The 23,351-nt window shown below is 35.6% G+C and overlaps 1 protein-coding gene across 8 annotated transcripts in view; it reads left to right on the forward strand.

The window, feature by feature from the left end:
* The window catches only part of GKAP1 (G kinase anchoring protein 1), a 99,061-nt gene extending 82,601 nt beyond the window's left edge, over positions 1-16,460 (forward strand). For 3 of the 8 annotated variants that reach the window (XR_009186760.2, XR_009186759.2, XR_009186762.2), the window contains 5 exons: positions 1,197-1,260; positions 8,346-8,416; positions 8,903-8,980; positions 10,844-12,433; positions 12,824-16,460. Coding sequence is in view for 4 of the 8 variants with exons in the window: in XM_058301598.2 (XP_058157581.1) it covers positions 1,197-1,260; positions 8,346-8,416; positions 8,903-8,980; positions 10,844-10,891 (261 nt within the window). In the remaining 4 variants the exon portion in view is untranslated. Of the gene's footprint in view, positions 1-1,196; positions 1,261-8,345; positions 8,417-8,902; positions 8,981-10,843 lie in introns of all 8 variants that reach the window. The other 5 variants (XM_058301598.2, XM_058301599.2, XM_071216663.1 and 2 more) reach the window with 3 other exon arrangements.
* Positions 16,461-23,351: the final 6,891 nt, after the last annotated feature.

Genomic DNA, 23,351 nt, shown 5'->3' on the forward strand with positions numbered 1-23,351 from the left:
GATCATAGGTCAAAGCCCCGAGAGTGGAAGGTTCATAGTGAATATAGTCATAGTTGACATATATTTTCCCCCTCATGTTTTTATGTTTCCATCTCATTTGTCTCCCTCATTCATTTCTAAGCTTCTCAGAGGTCCTGATCCCCTTGTATTTACTAAGGTTGAGTATTATTACTCAGTAAACACTATTGATTTAGTATCAGCAATTTAATCATTATACACTAGTAAAAGCCATCTTGATTGAACTTAAAATACATTTAAGTTTGTTTCACAAAAAAGATTTTTGAACCTGGTATCTTCTGAACATATCTAGGTACACATTGAGAGAAGATGTCATGACAAGTTTCTTATACTGAACAATTTTCTTTTTAGACTCTTATTTTTATATAATGTATTAAATCTTTATAAATAATTCAGAGACTATTACAAGACTTGTTAATTAAGGGTGTAGTATAAAGGAAAAATTCCCTAGAACATGGATATTAATGTGGGAACACAAATCCTTTTGTCAGTAAATGTATAATTGTGTCATTTATGTATTATGAGAAGGAGCACTAAACCATTTGGAAAAAGAAATGGAAAAAAATATTGTAAGATACTTCAGTAAATTGTTAATTCATGTCAGCTAAAGCATTACTATAAGAATAATTATTTAGTGAAATAATGAGAGGTTAGTAAAGATATTTTTAGCTGAGAAGGTATAGAACTGCACAGTACAATTCAATAACCACTACAAGTGTCTAGCTAAATTAAAATTAAACAATATTAAATTTCAGTTTTTCAGTCACACTAGCTACGTTTCAAATGGTAATCAAATATTGGGTAGTGGCAAATGTAGAACAGATATAGAATGTTATGGTATAATGCTGAACAGTGCTCTTGTAAAACTAGGAATCTTTTTTTTCATCCTAATAATTTTGAATTGTATATGGGTTTTATATGAGGAAGAAAAGAGAAATACTCTCCTGGAAAATTTTGTATTTTGAATTATTTCCTCTACTTTTATCCCTCTCTTCTTTAATTTTCAGTCCCTTATAATGTTAATCTCTATTTCTATACCATAAGTTTGATTCAAGTGGTAGACATTTCTGAATGATTTTTTTCAAAATTAGGATTAGAATTCATAGCTCCTTGGATTTTAGTAAATCATTGATTATATCATTTTTTAAAAGATTAAACCTTTTTTCTTTGACTATTAGGCAAAGTATAAAGAAGTAAAGGCAAGAAATGCACAGTTACTGAAAATGCTTCAAGAAGGTGAAAGTAAGTGATTTGTATGTACTTAGAATTAAAAGTTTACCTTAAATAATATTTGAAGATACTTTTTTAAAGATATATTATTCATCAACTCAACAAAATAGAAAGATTTCCCAGTGGTACAAACTGAATAGTTGCTAATAATTTTATTATTATAAGTCACACTTAAAGCACCTTAGTATTATACAAGTTTACTATTCAGCTAAGAGAGACCCTTGAAATTTCTTTGCTTTTATATTATTGGCCTATATGTAGAGAAAAAACAAGTATAACATTTGTTTAGGACTCTGCTTTTTAATTTTCATCATTTTAAGTTTTCCTTCGCATCTCCTCCCTTCTTTTTCTGCCTGCCCTTTGCTCTTCATACATTTGTTGTCATTGTAAACTTTTGGCAGTAGGTTACCAGCGGGAAGAAAAAATAAATCATAAAATGTTTAGAGATAAAGTAAAAATAGTGAAATTGCATATTACGAAAAATTTCCCAAATCATATGCAGTCCTGCATATGTATATCTAGTTCTATAAAATTTTTCCAAAGAGAAATTTTTCATAATATAAAGGAAGTATGTCTAATTTTAACTTTTAGTATGAGATGCATGCAAAGGAAATTGTAAACTGTAAAACAGACATAGACAAAGATATAAATAAATGGAGAAAATCTTCTTGTGAATAGACAAAATTAAGTATAAGAAACAATTTCACCTGTTAAAAATGTTAACAAAATCCCAAATATGTCTCCTATGAGTACTGTTTAGCATTTAAGAAACTGTGACAGAAAAATAATTAAACAAGATACCAAAAATTGCTTGCAAATATGAAAGAACTGGGAATAGAATTTTTAACCAAAATTTAAACTAATATTACAAAATAACGGTTATTAAAACTGGAAATCATATCTAATTGAACAGAATGTGTAATCTTAAAGTAGATCCAAACTGTTATCCAGTTTAGTTATGACAAAATAGAAGTTAAAGAACAATGGGGAGAGGCATGTTTGGACAATCAAATACCAACATTCTGAAGTTAATTTAGATCTGTGCATGTTACTGAATTTTATGTGGACCATTTAGCGAACAAAATTATGAAAATAAAAAAATTGTTTAGAGGATATATTTCTAAATTAAATAAAGGAAAGATATTTGTGGACATTAGATGATGATTTTAAATATATAAAAATAAAATAATATTCCCCCCTAATTAACCCTTTATGTAAAGTAAGCAACTTAACTGACAAAGGCATATTCTAGACTTCTCTCCCAGAAATATAACTAGAGGACAGGCAGAAACAGTCTGGAAAAAAATGTTCTGGGTTTTAGGATATCAGGGGAAGGACAAAGGAAAATAATCTTCACAGGAAAAATGTGAATAAAATAGCATCTGCAGCTGCACGTGCCCACTCCCCACCCCTGGAACAGACAGCTGTGAATTCTCTGGCCTCTGGTCAACGGCTACAAGCAGAGGGAGCTGGAAGGGTCCACCTCCCCAGGAAAGAGGAGAGAGAGGGACGCAGCCTAAGGCCGATTCAGCTTTTGACCCACAAATTGGTCTGCTCTGTCCCAGGAGCCCTTCCTGGCCAGGTGGGGTGCACCGTTGGTTGCCCTGGAAACTGGCAGAGAAATCAAGAGACCAACTCACAGACACTCTCCCTACTGACCAGGACTGGGTGCTGAGGATGCAGAGGGGAGTGGAATTATTTCCCACACAAGAAAAGGGAGAGGGCTGCTGGCCACAGTTGGAGAACAGCCTCAGAGAAAGTTTGATCTAGGAGGCTCTGAATAGCCTCGAGGCAGGATCCTCTGTCAAATTGTTGTCATCAGTGTTTCAGTGAACACCCTCTCACCACACTTTGAACTGAGAGGGCTGTCAAAGAGGGCCATCTGCTGGCAGACCAGGGACATTCAGGTGAGGAAATTTAAAAGGAGATTTTTTTCTGGCCTTTACAGTGCCATTCCCTAAGTCCCTTGGAAGTGGGTCCTACACCCATTACTAGGCCCATGGCCCAGATTTGAGCAACTAAACAGCAACAGTCCTAAAGACTAGGACAGGTTGAACCAAAGAACAGCAGTAACACACAACCTCCCACCACCAAATCCCTATGCAAGAGAGAAAAATTGAGCATCACAGTAAACTCAACATCATGATCAGATGCCTAGACATCAGTAAAAAATTATAAATGAATTTTTGTGAAAAAATGGAAGAATGGCCCAAGAAAAGGAACATATCAAAGCCCCAGGTGAGATACAGGATTTGAGACGATCAGCGAGGTTCATACAAATCGAGTTGAAAGACAATATGACTAAAGAGATAAAGGACATTAAGAAGACCCTAGGCACGTACAAAGAAGAATTTGAAAACCTGAATAGAAAAGTAACAGAGCTTATTGGAATGAAAGACAGAATAGGTGAGATAAAAAATACATTAGAGGTATATGACAGCAGACTTGAAAAGATAGAAGAAAGAATAAGTAATGCAGAAGACTGAACAGCTGAAATTGAAGAGAGAAAAGAATGGAAAAAAATTGAGCAGGGTCGCAGGGAGTTGAACATAACATGAAACACAACATATGTGTCTTGGGAGATCTAGAAGGAAATGAGAAGGGAAAAGGGGTAGAAAGAGTATTTGAGGAAATAATGGCTGAAAAGTTCCCAACTCTAATGAAAGGAATGAACTTACATGTGCTAGGAGTTCAGTGTACTCAAATTAGAATAAATCCAAATAAGCCTACTCCAAGACACATACTACTCAGAATGTCAAATGCCAAAGATAAAGAGAAAATTCTGAGAGCAGCAAAGGGAGAAGCAAACCATCACATTCAAGGGACACCCAGTAAACTTAGTTCAGATTTTGCATTAGAAACCATGATGGGGGAAGTGGACTTGGCCCAATGGTTAGGGCGTCCATCTACCACATGGGAGGTCCGCGGTTCAAGCTGGCCCATGCGCAGTGCTGATGCACTCAAGGAGTACCGTGCCATGCTGGGATGTCCCCCGCGTAGGGGAGCCCCATGCGCAAGGAGTGCGCCCCATAAGGAGAGCCGCCCAGTGCGAAAGAAAGTGTAGCCTGCCTAAGAATGGTGCCACCCACGCAGAGAGCTGACACAACAAGATGACGCAACAAAAAAAAGAAACACAGATTCCCATGCTGCTGACAACAACAGAAGTGGACAAAGAAGAAGATGCAGCAAATAGACACAGAGAACAGACAACAGGGGTGGGGATGGGGGGAAGGGGAGAGAAATAAATAAATCTTTAAAAAAAAAAAAAGAAACCATGGTGGCTAGAAAACAGTGGTATGATACAATTAGGATACTGAAAGAGAAAAACTGCCAGCAGAGAATTCTTTATCTAGCAAAATTGTCCTTCAAATATGAAGGTGACTTTAAAATGCTCGCAAATAAGCAGAAACTAAGAGTTCATAAGATAGAATCTTCCTCTTCAGGAATCTGAAAGAGTACAGCCTAAAAGAATTAAGACAGGTGAGCAAAGCTTGGAGGAGAGTATAGAAGAGAAGCCTAGCAGGTAACCAAAAGAGTAAAAAGATTGACAAAAATAAGATAAGACACATGAAAGCCAAAGAATAAAATGGTGAAAGTAAATAATGCATTTACAGTAATTTCAGAAGGCAAAACCTGAGGGAGCAGATGAAGCTCAGTGGTAGAGTGCCTTCTTCCCATGTATGTCCTGGGTTCAATCCCTGGTACCTCCTAAACAAAAGATATAGGCTGACCAGATGGTTAAAAAATACGAGCCATTTATATGCTGCCTATAAGAGACTCACCTTAGATCCAGGGATACAAATCAGCTTGAAGTGAATGATGTTAAAACTGCATGTAAAATATGAATATGGGTAAAATTGCATAAATAGGACCATTTTCCTTTGAAGCTCAACAAATATGTTAATACTACAAAATATTAATATCAGACCAAAAAAATTACATGAAGTAAAAGAAACTAGACACAAAATACTACATATTGTATGATTCCATTTATATAAAATGTAAGTATAAATCAGTTTAAAAAGAAGAAATTAGATTACTGGTTTTGTAAGGCTGGGGAAGCAATGCTATGGGGTGTGGAGTTTTTCTTTTTGGAGTAATGAACTTGTTCTAAAATTTTTTGTGATGGTGAGTGCACAACATTGTGATTATAATAAAAGTCACTGATTATACGCTTTGGATAGATGGTACAGTGTGTGAATATATCTCAATAAAACTGTGCAATGAATGTCTCATGATGATGGAGGAGGTTGTTATGGGGGGAGGAGTAGGTGAGGGGGTGGGGAGATATATGGGGACCTCATTTTCTTTATTGTAACATTAAAAAAATAAAGACAAAAAAATAAAATAAAACTGCTTCATAAATAAGTTCTAAAAAAATATACAAACAGTAACCAAAAATGAGCAGGAGTAGCTATACTATAATATCAGACAAAATAGGCTTTAAATGCAAATTATAAGATACATTATGTATTATTAAAATTATTATATATATTATTAAAAGGGATAATCTACCAGGAAGAAATAATAATTATAAATATCTATGCACCTAACCTGGGTGTCCCAAAATACATGAGGCAAACTCTAGAAACTGAAGGGAGAAATAGACATCTCTACAATAATAGTTGGAGGCTTCAACATACCACTCACAGTATTAGATAGAAAAACTAGACAGATTATCAACAAGGAAACAGAGAACTTAAACGGTATGATAAACAAGCTAAACCTAACAGACATATATAGAATGTTGCATCCCAAATCAGTGGATGATATATTCTTCTCAAGTGCTTGTGGGTCTTTTCCTGGATAGACAGCATGTTGGGTCACAGGCAGGTCTCAAAAATATAAAAAGATGAAAATTACACAAAGCACCCTCTCAGACCATAATGGAATGAAGCTGGAAAGCAATAATAGATGGGAAAAATACAAGAAAAATAAACAATAACAAAAAGACAAAAAGAAAAAAATCGAAAAAATACAAGAAAAAGAAAACAAAAACAGGAAAAAAAAACAAATAATAGATGGGAAAAGGGAAAATTCACAGATGTGTGTAAGCTAAACAACACACTATTAAACAATCAGTGGGTCAAAGAAGAAATTGTAAGAGAAAATAGTAAATTGAGATGAATGAAAACAAGAGCACAACTTATCAAAATTTACAGGGTACAGCGAAGGCAGTGCTGAGAGGGAAATTTATAGCCATAATTGCCTAAAAAAGAAGAAAGCTAAAATCATGAACCTAACTGAACACCTAGAGGAACTAGGAAAAGAACAGCAAACAGAAGGAAGAAAATAATAAGGATTAGACCAGAAAGAAATGAAATTGAGACCCACACACACAAAAACAGAAAATAAACAAAACCAAAATTTTATTGAGAAGATCAATAAAACTAGCAAACCCTTAGCCAGATCAACAAAGAAAAAGAGAAGAGATGGAAATAAATCAGAAATGAGAATGGGAAGTTAAGACTGATCCCGCAGAAATAAAAAGGATTATAAGCAGATATCATCAGAAACTGTGTGCCAGGAAGTGATTGTGGCTCAAGTGATAGGGCCTCCACCTACTGAAGTATACAAATATACTAGAGAGGCAGAAACAGAATAGCAGCTATATACAGCAGGGGAAGCATAGAGAGATTGAGAGGCGAAGTGATAAATGCACAACTATTTGATTATACCAGATACCATTAATTGTACACTTTGAATGGATTATATGCTTTATTAATATATATCAGTAAAATTTATTTTTTTAAATTGTATTCTAAAAACTAGATTTAAAATGGCTACCAGTAAATAACATCAGTTTTCATATTCCACACTATAAGTAGTCCAGTAGAAGAATTTTATATAGGATCATGTATTCGTTTGCTAAAAGCTGCTGAAAGTGAGTAAGGGCAGAAGCAGTATGGCCAGCATCTGGGCTTGGGTACCAGCCCAGCTGGGCTGTGTCTTTTCTGGCTACAAAGATGGAATTCAATGCCGAGAACCTTTGGGAGAAACTGCAGCGGGAGCTGGAGATTGAGCAAGTGGAGGTGGAGGACTACTCCCAACTGATGTGCGTCAAGCTTTCCAGCAGAAGCTCATACTTCAGAGACATAGACTGGTGAACACGTGCCTATGGGAAGAGCTCCCATACATCCTCACCTTTGAGCAGCAGACCCTAACCCCAAGGCAGTGGACACATGAATGGCAGAAATGAGGGGACCTGCACAGCCATTAAACTATGAACCAGGAAAAAAATTTGTGTAGGGAAAAAGCCATAAATGCCCTGACTAGTCTTAAAGCAAGATTTTAAAAACAATGTAGAATAGTGGTTTTTTTTTTAATTGTCTGGGGCAGGCCAAGAAAATTATTTTTATCTGACTTTGCATACCAGTAAAGCACTGTTAAACGTAGTTCACAACTGATCATATAACATACGTTGTCTCTTAGAATTATTCTAGAGGATTTTTTTCTCTTTGGGGAAGCAAGAGACTATATTTTGGCCCCTTCCTAAGCTTTAAAAATCTCCATGTGGGACTTCCTTTATGCATGGTAATAGCTAATTCATGAAAAAACTCAACTTTGAAACAAGCTAGGGAGACTGAAGAAAGATAATGATAAAATTAGCAAAGGAGAGAATGTTCAAATATATGAGTACTGATATCACAGCTCTGCCAACATAATATTTGTAATTCAAATTTATTTTTAAAAGTTAACTGTGATGCTCAAATAGCATATTTTTGTGTCAAAAATCAACCTGGAGTCTCTCAAGAATCAACTTGGGAATTTTTACAAATTATATTTTCTATTCCTCCATTCCCAGAATTGTATATACTCACTGAAAACTAGTGGCCTTAATAATAATATAATACCTCAATTATAGACATTTCTGCTAAAATACTTGTTTTGAAAACATGAATTTTTTCCATCAAGATTGCTATATTAGGGAACAATGTGAACATAACAAAAATTTTTATCTTGCTTAAGCACAAATTTCACTATGTATGAGGATAATAAATCACGGGTCTGAGTGCACTGCTTTGTCTTGGTTCACAAAAGTATTGTTAAAATTATTTGAGTGAAAAGATTATAGTGCTATTTTTCCTTTTTGTCAGTGAAAGATAAAGCTGAAATACTTCTGCAAGTTGATGAATCGCAGAGTATCAAGAATGAGCTAACTATACAGGTAAGGAAAACTGTGAACATACATAAGTGGTGTTCCTAAGCTTTTCTTCAGTCCTGAATTATTAACCTTGACTAAACAAAACTACAGCCCATTAGCACTGCAAAAAAGTGATAGAAATAATATTTCATTATTAAATGAAGAGTCTCCATTATGCTGAGGGAGGTACATGTGTCCTGAAGAATGGAGGAAGATAAGATTTTCATTTAGTTGATGTGGGTTATGAGTATGGCAATAGGGAGGGCAGATAGAACTTTTTTTCAAGGGCTTGATTTTCTCCCCTACAATCCTTATGCTGTCTTCTCTCATAAAACAGTGACCTTGTCCTATCTATCTTTAATATACAGCTGAGTATAATGTATATTGAAATTATGGGATATTTCCTCCACTCTGTTCATCTAGCAGTCAAAAATAATCATCATTGTGTTAAGAATTAGAGTATTTGTCTAAAAAGAGAAAGTATTTTTTTCATTGAATATTTGGTTATAGGTGACTTCACTTCATGCTGCATTAGAACAAGAAAGATCTAAGGTGAAAGTATTACAAGCAGAATTAGCCAAATATCAGGTATGCTTTTATAATTTTGAAATTTTTCATCACAAATAATACATTTGAGACAGTCCGTGAGAAGCAAAGACACTTTTATTCTTAGGTCTTTCTAATGAAGTGATAAATAAATCAATGCTTTGTTTCTCTCTATATATGTATTTGTATATATATACATATGTATTTGTATGTACATATGTACATGTGTCTAAATTATGATATGAAATGCATTTATTAATGTAGGATCACAGTAAAAAAGTTTGAAAGCCATGGATGGCCTGGAGAACATAAAAATTGTTTAGCCTAGCTTCAAAATCTAATCAGTCCAGAAAGGAGGACTCTCTTGACCTGAGACGTCTTGAGAAGGATCCTTGTATGTTTAAAACAAAAAATTCTAGAAGCAAGGTAAGAGTTCTAAGCTATGCAATGCTGATGCCTATATAAAGTGGGTATCTACCATACAGAAAATTTTCTGGTAAATTTATTTTTACTTGCCTTCTGTTTAACTGGTAATAAATCTTGTTTTTAATATATGTCATTACAGATCTCATGATCCACATTAACAAGTTCCCATACCTTTTTTCTCAAATTAATCTTGATAAAACTTTTATGTCTTACTCAGGAGTCAATAACAGCAGTCTTACTTTTTTTTTTTTGATGTGGAATTTTTTTGACCACTGAGAATGGATCTAGCTACAAGCAGAAAAAGAATGAAGGAAATAGAGAACCCTTATCAAAAGAGTCCGGGCTCCATGTGCCCCAGATATAACCCTCATCACTTTTAGTACAGACAAGTAGTTTCTATACTTGAGTGATCATCAGACCCAATTGAGAAACTTTAAAAATTACATAGTCTTCAGCCTACTCCTTGTAATTCTGATTAAAGCAGCTTGCGAAAAAGCCTAGGAACGAGAATTTTAAAAATTACTACTTAGTTGATTCTTATGATCAACCAAGTTTGGGTACCCTTACCTTTGCTTATAAAAATGAAAAAAAAAAAAACTATTGTAAGGTAAATACATCAAACCACTCTTTGTGGTTATTTGGAGCATCGTTATAGATTATTTCAATTTTTCTTCTTTATGCCTTTGTACTTTTCCAAATTTCCAAAATAAGTATTTGCTTCTTAAATCAGAATAAGGCAAAAAAACATTATGTGAAAAGTATTATGCCTTTGTACTTTTCCAAATTTCCAAAATAAGTATTTGCTTCTTAAATCAGAATAAGGCAAAAAAACATTATGTGAAAAGTAATTATTGTAAAACACTTCTTGTCTTTAAAGTTGCCTTTCTCCTTCCTTGGCTCAAGTCAAATACAATAGGTGGAATTTCATATGGAGCAAATTAAATACAGATTTAGATATGCCACTGAACAATATGAAAAGTATAACCTACCTTTCAACCCAGTGATGAATAAAATCAGATTCCTAATATGTCTAAAATATACAAGACTAGACAGAACTTGAATTATAAACTGAATAACCCAAATAGGTAAATGAGCTGAATTACCAAATTTGCTAATTAGATGGAGCAAATTAAGTATGGGGTTTATTTTAGTATTGATCGATGCTTTATTTTTAAACAAGTCTGGGACAGTGAAATGACCTCTAAAAAATGAGATATTGGTGATCTTACTAAGCCTAGCCTAATTCAAATGGATGTAACCATTTTCTACAATCTACTTTACCCATTTGTAAAAATAATCACATAAAAACAATTCAGTGGAATGCACTCTCACATTTACAACAAACTCAGAAGAAAAATTGCATTCTTCTCCTACCAAAGGCCTTGACCACTGATTGTGCCTTTGGTCTCATATATTTTTAAAATGAAAATGGTCCCCAAATGGCATGTCCTAAATACTTTTCTTTATTTTTCTTTACAGAGTGGCCGAAAAGGGAAAAGAAACTCTGAATCCGACCAGTGCAGGTGATTACATTGGCCTTTGAAGACAACACAAAAATGAAAACTTTCAGGGTTTTGCAAAAATGTATATATTTAATGCTCTGTAACTGCTAAACTATGCAGTTTTTGTTGAAGAAACTAAAAATGACTAGCTCACTAACCATCTTTGATTTTATCTTCTTTTGGCTTAAAGTGAAAGAAGAAAAATAGAATTCCAGCAGAACTCAATGGTTATTGTTTACTATCCATACTTCTTATCACTTTAGTTTTTCATCAGTCAATAAAATTTACTCTTCCACTAATGTGTTCAATTTTTTTAAGTTTCAGAAATAACGTAAAAGTATTAGTTTTGCTTATAGCACAATTAGTTGAATCATTTAGGTGCTGTGAATATTTACTCAGCACTTTCTGTGAGCTAAATCCTACAGAACATACAAGGTGCATAAGATAAGGTTGATGTCCTCAAGAATAGCTTATGTTCATAGGAAATAGTGAGTGTGGGTAAATAAAGACAAGAGCAAAATTAATTACCATACATATTGTAACGAGTTTGATATATTGTTTGGAAATTGAGAGAACTTTCATGAGATAGTTTTTGGAGCATAGAAAATATTTCTATAAATTTTTTGATAATGATTCCAGACGGAAGTAATGGGCTGCGGGATTTATTTAAAGAACAGTGTGGCTTGAGGACGGTTACATGACACTGGGAATAGAGTGTGTATGTGGGTGAGGAATGAATGATAGATTTTTCATGGGTAGATCAATAACTAGAATACTAGCATATGGGATCCATTTTTAGTGTAGACAGTGAAATATAATTATGATTCATTAAATTAAATATATTTTTTCTGATGAAGATGAATATATAAATATTAGTCTTGGCCTCCAAAACCAGCATTATAAGGGGTTCTACTTCATGAGAGTCTTTGAAAAAAATTAAATACCTAAACAGAAAGGCAATGAAATTGTTATCATTGCTTTATAAGTCTGGCTTCCTCCATATGATTATATGAACCTTGCCAAGAATCGTGACTTATTACTCCCTAGATTCGCAGTGCTTAGCCTACTATGTGGCATAGGCTAATGAAATATTTATTTAGTCATTAATAAGGTGACCATTTTTAGATAGTTTATCCCTTATTTTACCTTTGATTAACAATAGGTAGCACATATACTAAAATTGGAACAATAGGTACCATCAGTACATAATTCATAAAACATATATAGCAATATTCTATGATGACATACTTTTCAACCCAGTGATGAATAAAATCAGATTTCTAATGCCATCTTACATGAACAAGGCTAGACAGAATTTGATAGAATAGTTTCCAGTAAAACTGAATTACCCAAGTAGTTAATAAATGGAATTACCAAAGCATACTATATTGTCTGCTTTTGATTATCTATTGCACATTTCCCATTTGGGACATTATCTAGCACCTATTACAGCACCTGGCACATGGTAGACACTCAGCAGTTTTGCCATTTTCACTAGTGTGTATTGATTAAAAATTACTTGGGTACAAAGAAAACACTTCAAGAAGAGAGGACTCTTTTGTGTTAGGCATTCTCTTTTTTTTTTTTTTTTCTTTTTTTAAAAAGATTTATTTCTTTCTTTCTCTCTCCTTCCCCCTCCCCCCCTGTTGTCTGCTCTCTGTGTCCATTCGCTGTGTGTTCCTCTATGACCACTTCCATCCTTACCAGCAGCACTGGGAATCCTTTTTTTTTTTTGGTTGCGTTATCTCTCCTCGTGGGCCCCACCACTCCGGGGCAGTCTGCACTTTCTTTCGCGCTGGGCGGCTCTCCTTACCGGGTGTACTCCTTGCACATGGGGCTCCCCTACGGGGGACACCCCTGTATGGCAGGGCACTCCCTGCACGCATCAGCTCTCTCTGTGCACATCAGCATTCCCTGCACGCGGGCCAGCTCCACACGGGTCAAGGAGGCCTGGTAGGCATTCTCTAGAGCACTATATGCATAGCTCTCTTTTTCTCCCTGAACACTCTTTCCTAAATTGATGTATCCACCCTTCATGCTTCATCTATCATGTCTAGGCTGATGTGTCAGTTTCAGCATGGAAGTCTTTATCTAGTAAGAGATAGAAAAAACAATCAGTGGTCAATCTGGTGATTTTGTCTCTGTTAAATTGATTTCTCAGGTATTCTGCTTTCATCAATATCAGCACTTAGATTATTTTCAGCTTCTTGAATGTCCAGTTAAATTACTGATAGCTTATTATGTTGTGCTAAATACGGAGATGCAGATATAATGAGACATCCTTTAATTTATTGGGAGAAAACAAATGTAAAAAGATAATCATAAAGTATTTCTATAAAAATATGTATTCAAATTGCTATTGGAGTGTAGAAGAAAATACATCTTACTATTTTAAAGGTATGTCTTAGACAACTTGTTTTAATGATTTCAAACTCCATTAATCTTACTTTAAAAGTGATTATGGCAATATAGCCAATTAGTTAAATTCAGCAAATATTTTTGACATCCTCTGTGGGATTTTTTTACTTCTTTAATGGTAGTAGTAAGATCAGAGGAACTAAAGCTATGTTAAAGTCCCAGTACCACTTAACTGGTGTGACTGTGGCCTATAATAAGTGCTCAGTAAATGATTGGTTGAACAGAGTGAATTTGTGTTTTAAATGAGAACAGATAGTGAAAAATTTTGATAAAAAGCTGAGTAAGATGCACTCTTGGCCTTCAATTTATTTTCATTCTAATAGGAATAAAAGGAGCATAGTACACAACTAGAATTCAAGTTAGAATACAGGAATTTATAAGAATTTTATGTTGCTTAGAAGAGGGTATACCTGTTGAGAAAGGTCAGGTATTGCTTATAGAAAATATAACATATTTCAAATCATTCCTAAAGAATGGGCAGCTTTTTCACAAAGATTTTAGAAAATCAGTTGGAAGAAAACATCAAGGAGGCTTTTGTAATAGTAGAAATAGGAGGTAAAGAGTATCTGAACTATAAAGATAGCAGTATAATTCAGAAAATGGAATAAAAAACATTCCAAAGGTATAATCTAACAAACGATGTGAAAAGTGAGAAAAAGATGAAAACAAGATCCTCAGCTTGGATGAGAATGAAAATGATGGTACCATTAACAGAATACACTCATAGAGGAATTTAAGTAGAGATGATGGACAAAATTGACTTTTGACATGTTCAATTTGATTTGTCCACAGAGCATCTAAAAGTAGAGACTGTCAATTTGGAAATAGAGATCTGGTCCTTTGAGAAAAGCTGGAGTTATGGATTTGGGGTCTGGAGACAATTAAGTTGTATGAATTGTTGATACATCCAAAGTAAAAAGGATTCAAAGAGAGTATTGCAGAGAACAGAGTTTGAGGATAATGGGAAACAGAGTGATCAGAGAGAGGGGAGGCCGAGTTATGAAAGTTGTAAATAGGCTGAGGAAAGACTATTGGATTTAAGAGCTATAGGTTACATTGATCACCTTCAAAATAGTTTTTCCAGGAGTTGGCACAGAGAAAGGTACTAAAGAGGAAAAAGTTAAACTCTTTAAGAATTTTGGCAGTTAAAGAAAGGGACCTGAGGTGCCTTGAGGGGCTAGAGGATTGAGTGAGGGTTGGTTTGTTTATTTAGGACAGAGGAGACCTTGACCGTATTCATGAGCAAAGAGGAAAGAGTCAAGAAAACAGAGATGGGGAAAGGGGCCTGAAGGATTGACTTCAGAGCCAATCAATTAGGTATTTACTTGCCAGTTATATAATTTGGTCGTCTTATCAACCATTTCTAACTGATAGTTTAAAATTAAGCAGCTGTCTGTTAAAGGAATTATAGCCCTTTCTATATAATAATAATGGGAATGTTTAAACAGAATTTAAGCATTTAAAAAAGAAGTAAACTGTTTCAGTACCCAGGCATTGTAAATTTCCATGATTTAGTTATTATATGCTATAGGAAGGAAACATGCTTGAAGCAAAGATAAGATGTCAAGTGAAAGATAGCTTAAGATCCTTGGAAGTCTGTAAGTCACTGAGGAATTGGTCTGGGGTAAATTTTTAATTGAATTTGAAATTTTATTCACTTAATGCTGGGATGGTGGTTAGGAAGTAGATACCCATATGTACTTAGTAACCTTGTACTTTTGTTTTAGCCTTTTGGAAAAGCATTATGGTAATATTACTCAAGAACCATGTTCATATACCCACTAACCCCAATATAGGATAATTTATGCTAAGATAATAGTTTGAAAGCAGAATAAAGTTTAAAGTCAGAAGATCTATACAGGTGTCACAGTAATGATAATAGAGAAACATGGAAATAACCCAAATATTTAACTTTAATATCTAGTTAATATAATACTAACCCAAATATCCAACTTGAATGATTAGTTAATATAATACGTCAGCAGTTAACTGTTATTATGCAGCCCTTAAAAGATATAATTAAAGTGACTATGTAAAACATGGAATATGTGAAACAGTTTAAATATAAAACAAATACAAACTTGTACACTGAATACAGCTGTGTAAAAATATATGTACGTATGGACAGAAACTGGAAAGTGGTATTCAAAAATAAAAATGATTGTGTTGGGATGGTGGGATTAAGGGTTTTTTTTTTCTTCAAAATTTTATCCATGGTACTGTGTTGGCAATAAAAAAGGAAAAAGGAAAAATAAATACTAATGCTTGGATTCCTGTTAAGTACTGTTAAATACTCATAGAAAGTAATTTGCTCTTCTGGGAATAGGATGTATCAAATTACTCATTTTATTGACATGTTCAGATGAATTAAGTATTAATTATTATGGAGCATCACTCGGACATGGAAGTTTTGTTTTGATTTTTAATCCAGAACCCTTTACTATAATAGAACTGATCTAGGGAAGTAGCATTGGGAATCAAAACGACTATGGCTGCAAGGAAACCTACAAAGTTTTGATCAACCAACTTGATGTTTCACTTGCTTAACTTCTCATTTTAAAAAATTATGAACTTTAGAACTTTTACAACCATTAACTATTCAATATTAATTTTTTTATATATTGCAAACTTAGATTTGAATTATTTTAGAAACTTATTAAATGCAATATGCTCCCCATAATGAATTTGTTAGGGAAAAGATAATTTTCTTTCCAATACTTAAATATATATTTATATACAAAATGGATATGGATTAGACCATCTTATATAAAATTAGTTTTCTAAAAAACAACTTTATTGAGGTATAATTGGCATACAGTAAGTTACACATAATAGATTACTGAAAGTGCTCTGTGATTTCAGTCTTGTGAAAGTTGTTGAGATTTGCTTTATAAAGCAGTTTGTGATCTACTTAGTAAATGTGATGTGTGGGCTTGAAAAGAATGTATTCTGCTGTTGTTGAGTGCAGTGTTCACATAGATCAAGTTCAATCAATCTAATGTATTTTAATGACTTTGTTTGCACTTCTGTCAATTACTGAGATATGTTAAAATTCAATAGTGTTGGTGGATTTGTCTAATTCTCTTTATGGTTTTGTCATTTTTTGCTTTTGAGGTACATTCAAATTTAAAATTGTTCTGTCTTGGTGAAATATAAATTTTATTTTTTGAAGTGACTATCACTAGTATTTTTTTTTTTTGCTTTAAAAGTCTGTTCTATCTGATATGATAGCTTCTTTGCACTTTTTGTCTCCATGGGAATATTTGATAACATCCTCTTATTGTCTTTCTGTATCCTTATATTCTAAATGGGTCTTTTGTAACAGCATATTAAGAATCTTAATCTGACCAACTTATAGTGTTTCTGTTTACCTCATTTTCACATTTTCTTTAAGTGATTTCTCCCCATTTGTCAGCCCTTCAGTGCTTCTAAAAAGTATTCCAGTGTTTTAGATTTTTAAGGCACAGAAGTTAGTCTGAACATCCTAGTCTATCATATCCCTGGAAAAAAGAATTTTTAGTTCTGCTAGCTCATTAAGGGAGGTGTACCCACTAATTTATAGTAAAAAGTTTGATTTTAGAGACTAGGCTGACCTATTTTCAAGTAATTCAAGGACCTCCTGTCATTAAACTAGCTATTGTTGGAGGAAAATAGCCATCAATTATGGTTTCAATTATTCTTTTTCAGCACTATAGTTCTTTTTGAGCCATTAATTTCAAATCTTAACAAACTTAACAGGGAAGCGGACTTGGCCCAATGGGTAGGGCGTCCGCCTACCACATAGGAGGTCCGCGGTTCAAACCCCAGGCCTCCTGACCCGTGCGGAGCTGGCCCATGCGCAGTGCTGATGCGCACAAGGAGTGCCCTGCCACGCAGGGGTGTCCCCCACGTAGGGGAGTCCCACGCGCAAGGAGTGCGCCTTGTAAGGAGAGCCACCCTGCGCAAAAGAAAGTGCAGTCTGCCCAAGAATGGCACCACACACATGGAGAGCTGACAGAACAAGATGATGCAACAAAAGGAGACACAGATTCTGGTGCCGCTGATAAGGGTAGAAGCGGTCACAGAAGAAGATGCAGCAAATGGACACAGAGAACAGACAACTGGGGGGGTGGGAAGGAAATTTTAAAAAATCTTAAAAAACATAACATTCATGTCTAGATACAGTAGTGCCGCATATTCTAAGAAATTATATATTAAGATTTATTGATTTTTCATTTCTAAAATCAATGCTATTCATATTGTCTAATATTCAGACTTATTTAATAGTAATTTTTTTTTTGAGGTACTGGAGCCAGGGATTGAACCCACAACTCATATCCTGTGGGAAGCTGGCCTCAACCACTGAGCCACATCAGCTCCCCTGAGTTGTTTTTTTCATTTGTTCACTTGTTTGGTTTTTTGTGTGTGTTTTAGAAGACACTGGGGACCAAAATGGGTACCTCCCGTGTGGGAAGCAGGCACTCAACCACTTGAGCCACATCTGCTCTCAATAGTTAATTATTTTTGGTCAGAATAACAAGGTATGTTCCTATTTCTAAATGTTATAATATCAGCCTTTTATGCTTATGTATGAGAGCAAACAAAATTATCATGCAGTCATATAGTGAAGCAGTTTTCCAGATGATTTAAAAAACAGCAACCAGCCAAGTTGAAAGCCATTGGGCTAAAAGGCAAAGTGTAGAAAAACAAAATAAATGGATTCAGAGAAAACTCCTGTCATAAGTGTCTTAAATAAATATAAATGTGCATATGTGTGTATAAAATCAGTCACATGCAAATATTCTTGACTGCCCCTTCTTCTAATTTGGCCATGAATCTTTTACATTCCTCCATTAAGAAGTACTGTCTATGATTTCTTCCCTTGAATCTGCGGGGTGGGAGTGTGAGCCCATGTACCTTTTTTGACCAATAGAATATGACAAAAAAGCACTTAGCTGTTTCTAAACCTGGGACTTAAAGAGATTGCAACTTCCATTTCCACCCTCTTAGAACACTCCCTCTGAGGGAATTAGCAGCATGTGTGATTATTTTGAGACCACCATGCTATAGGAAACCCAAGACACAAGGAAAGGCTACTTACAGCCTTCGGTTGATGGCCTCAACCTAGCTAACAACTCTAGGTCATGTAAGTGAGCTATTTTGGGTATCCATCCCAGTCAAGCCTTCATGTGACACCAATCTCAGCTACATTCTGACTACACCTACATGAGAAATCACGTGAAAACTGCTAAGCAACCCACAGCAGAGTAAGAATAATAAACTGTCGTTTTAAACTCCTAATTTTGCAAGTAGTATGTTACACAGGAATAGATAACTGAAACAAAATTTGTTACTTGGAAATGAGGTACTGCTGTTAACAAAAAACATAAACAAAGCTTGTGGTATTAGCTTTGGGGTCAGGTGGCAGGAAGAAGCTGACAAGATGCAAGTCACCTGATAATGAATGGTTGGAGGGATTTGAGGAGACTTTTGGTAAGGCCTTGAAGGACATGGAGAAGAATGGTATTGGAAGGGGATTCCTGTTATGAAATGACAGAAAGTTTGGCTACATTATTGCCTGTAGTAGCATGGAAAACAGAAAATGAACCTAATGAAGATGGATCTAGTTGAACAGGTTTTTCAGACAGAATATAGAAAGATGCAATTGATTTCTTCTACCTATGATAAAATACCAGAAGAAAGAGATGAGCTAAAAAAGAAACTTCTGTTTTTTTAGCAGAATTTAAAGAATTATAAAGTAGCCAGAATTTTAAGGGTTCAAAAAGAAAACTGTTGACCCCAGTCTTCCCCTCCCCCATCCCCAATAATTCTCAAAGTAATGAATGCCTTAAGGGCAGAGATCAAGTCCATGCTATGAGTAAAGCATGACTTCAGGATAAAGGTCTCCCAAGGGTATGGCTATAAAGCCATTAAAGATTAAAGGGACTGCCTTACAGGGCTACTACAGATCTTAAGGGCATGTCTCATATCCATCCTCTTAACTAGGGGCTGTTGAGATTCTCAAGGGCTTTGTACTACAGCCTCACAGGCAGCGTGAGGAAGAGAAACAAATGTTTCTCAGAAACAAATTTGTCTCAGAAACAAATGTGGGTATGGCTTTTGTCAAATGAAGTTGATTATAAGAAATCCACACAGATTTTAAAGGAATTGTAATCGCTTGAACTCAAGGGGACAGAAAGGGTACAAAATAAAAGGTCTTTGGAACCTCAGTCTTCTATCTGTAGGAAGCAGTCGGAGAATGCTGTCCAGATGCAAATCAGGGCTATTTCATATGGAAAAGTAAGGATGACTCAGATTGTAAAGCCAACAACAGAACTAAATTAGGCTTCTAATAAGGAACTGACAACATGTGTTTAGCTACAGTTCAGATTTGCTATAGACCAGTGACTGATAAGTGTGTCATATTTTCCTCCTTTTTGAATACAAGTATCTACTGTGGTTATCCTGTCTCTTTTTATTATATGCTAGTGGGTAGAGAGCAGATAACTTCTCTCTTGATTCTGCATTTGGACCTAACTTTAGATGATGAGATCCTAAAATTGGATCTACTGCCATAATGGGAGGTAGTGTTAGGAGGATGGGAATGAGTATGTACTGCCTGTGGGAGAAATGTAAATAATTTGTGGCCCAAGGGCGGACCATGGAAAATTAAAGATAACCACAAAATCTTTGACATTCTTCTCATAGAAAGGTAGTGTTTGGGTTCCTATTCCTCAGGTTTGGATGAATTCTATGTGTTCTTTGATAACAGAATACAGCAGAATGACTCCAGGCCTTAAGAAACTAACAGCTCTCACCTTTTCTTTCTTGAGCATTCCCTACATGCTTTGGGGGAAAGAAGCTGCCTTGTAAGAAGTCCAAGTACATAAGATCTCCATAGTGTGAGAAGCTCAAACCACCTGAGAGATTACATGTAGGCACTCTGATTGATAGCTCCAAGTCAACTCCCAACCCACAACTGCCACCCATGTGAATGAGTCATCTTAAATGTCCTGCCCAATCTTGCCTTTGGATGACTCCAGCCGCTGCTGCCATTTGATGCAAGCACATGAGAGACCTGAAGGAAGAACTGTTGAGTTGAGTCCAGTCAATTCACAGCACAGCGAGAGATAATAAATATTTTTTAATCCACCGAATTTTGGGGTGGGCTGTTATGCAGCTGAAAGATACAGAATTCCAATATTTAAAATCTTTTTGCCTTCCTTTCCTTTTTCATATCAGCTGCCTGGTATAGCATCATGCATGTCTTGAAATGGCAGCAATATTGAAGTTACAGTACTTTTTCAACCATTTTCTTAGCCTGTACTGTACAGAAAGATGTCATGTGTCCAGTTTAGGATGGTATTAACAAGGTTCATGAGTTCAGGTAGTTAATATCAGGGTTTTTGTAGTTTAAATTGAAGACTTTTTGAATTGTGGATTCTTTGGGTCAGCCAGATTTTCACTTTACTTCTACATGGCATTCATGACAGTTTTATAACAATATATTTTAATGAAGTAATTAGATTTAAACTACCTAGCAGAATAGATTCCAAAGAGGCCTATTTCATAGGGCAAGAGAGCTGTAATCCTCATAGGGCAAGATTATATTGGTTCATTAATTTTTAAAATTTGGACTAAAATTTATTTTCCTTTTGTACTATTTACTGATATAAGCTTATTACCTGCAGTTAACCACAACCTCCTTGCCTTTACTGAAATCTGTTTATCCTAAGAATACAGGTTGCCTTAAAGTCCTCTCAAATGGCAGATACTTCCTTTCACACATCTTATGGTTCTCAGAGCCAGGAAGTGAACTTCTTGCTTCTTCACTTCACTGCTGCCCAAACAACTTCCCTCTCCATAAACCACAGCTCTTTTGAAGCTTATGCCTTACTTGAGCTATATTACCCACACCCCTTCTCATTAAAAGTCATGTACCAATACCCTCATAATTTGCTCTCGTGCTTTAAAAAGATACTAGCTTAGATGCAATGGATGTGTCATGATGATGGGGGAGAGTGTTACTGTGGGGGGAGTGGTGGGGTGGGGGTGAATGGGGCTTCATATTTTTTGAATGTAATATTTTTTTTTTAATGAATAAATAAAATTTTTAAAAAAGATACTAGCTTAAAAATTAGCTCCTTTGTCATTATTTCTTCCCTAGTTCTGTTCATCACTCTTAGTAATTTGAACATCCACATTGATGATTCATCCAATATCCTGGCTTCTTCTTAATTAACAGCTTTATTGAGATATAATTTACATGCCATAAAATTTACCCTTTTAAAGGGTGCAGTTCAGTGATTTTTCTTTAGTATATCCACAAAGTTATGCAACCATCAGCCACTCTAATTTCAGAACATTTTCATCTCCCCAAAAAAGAAACTCTGAACCCATTATCAGTCATTCCACATTCTGCCCTCCCTCCAATCCCTGACAACCAGTAACCTAAGTTTCTCTTTCTTTGGATTTGCTTATTGTGTTTTATGTGCAAGGAATCATACAAAATGTGGCCTTTGGTGATTGATTTCTTTCACTTGGCATATTTTCAAGGTTCATCCATGTTGTAGCATGTTTTTTTAATTTTGAAATAATTTCAAATTACATGAAAGTTGCAAAAAATACAGAAACAATACACAGAACTTCAATGTATTCCCCACCCAGTTACTCAGATTTGCCAACTATTAGGATTTTACTGCATTTCTTCCTTTCCTTTCTCCCTCCCAACCTCCCTTTCTCCCTTCCTTCCTTCTTTGCCATCCATCCATCCATCCATATATTTTCTAAACATTTGGGAGTAGTTTGCATTTATCATGCTCCTTTTTTAAAAAAAGATTTATTTAATCCCCCACACACCGCTTGCGCTCTCTGTCTGCTCTCTCTGTCCTTTTACTGCATGTTCTGTGCCTGCTTGTCTTCTCTTCTCATCTTCTCTTTAGGACACATGGGGAACCGATCCCAGAACCTTCTGACATGGGAGAGAGGGATTAATTGTTTGAGCCACCTTAGCTCCCTGGTTTGTTGTGTCTTTCACCATCTCTCCTCTGTGTCTCTTACTGTGTCACCTTACCATGCCAGCCAGCTTGTCATACAGGCCAACTTGTTTTCACTAGGAGGACTCGGCAACTGAACCCGGGACACTCCATATGGTAGATGGGAGCCCAATCACTTGAGCCACATCCACTTCCCTCATGTGTCTTTATTTTACTGATTTCTCTCCCATTCTCCCCCTGCCCCCCCAGCCCACTGTCTGCTCTCTTGTGTCCATTCTCTGTGTGTTCCTCTGGCTCTGCTTGCATTCTCAGCAGCACCAGGAATCTGTGTCTCTTTTTTGTTGAGTCATCTTGACACGTCAGCTCTCCATGTGTGCAGCACCACTCCTGGGTGGCCTGCACTTTCACGCAGGGTGGCTCTACTCGCAGCATGCACTCCTTGCACATGGGGCATCCCTACATCGGGACCATCCCTGTGTGGCACAGTACTCCTTGCACACAGCAGCAATGTGCATGGGCCAACTCACCACACAGGCCAGGAGGCCCTGGGTTTGAACCCTGGACCTCCTATATGGTAGGTGGATGTTCTATCAGTTGAACCACATCTGCTTCCCTTTTAACACTTAACACTTTCATATACGTTTCCTGAGAAGTACACTCACCTGTGTAACTACCTTAAGTGTAGTTATGAAGCTCAAGAAATTTAATGTTGATATAAAAGTCTCTATTCCAATTTGTCAACTGTCCTAATGTTCTTTGAGAAAATGCAGTCCAAGGTCACGTTTTGCATTTAATTGTCATTAACCATAGTAACATATATACAACATAAAATTTCCATCTCAACCATTCCCAAGCATACAATGCAATGGCATTAAGCACATTCACAATATTGTACTACCATCACCACCATCTATTACCAAAACTTTCCCTTCACCCCAAATAAAAACCCTGTACCCATTATGCATTAATTCCCATTCCCCTCTCCCTCCCCATAACTTGTACCCTACTTTCTGTGAATTTGCATATTCTAGTTATTTGATGTAAATAGAATCATGTAATATCTATCCTTTTCTATCTGGCTTATTTCATTCA

This window comes from Dasypus novemcinctus, chromosome 8 (assembly GCF_030445035.2).
Source record: "Dasypus novemcinctus isolate mDasNov1 chromosome 8, mDasNov1.1.hap2, whole genome shotgun sequence".
NCBI classification, from domain to species: Eukaryota; Metazoa; Chordata; class Mammalia; order Cingulata; family Dasypodidae; genus Dasypus; species Dasypus novemcinctus.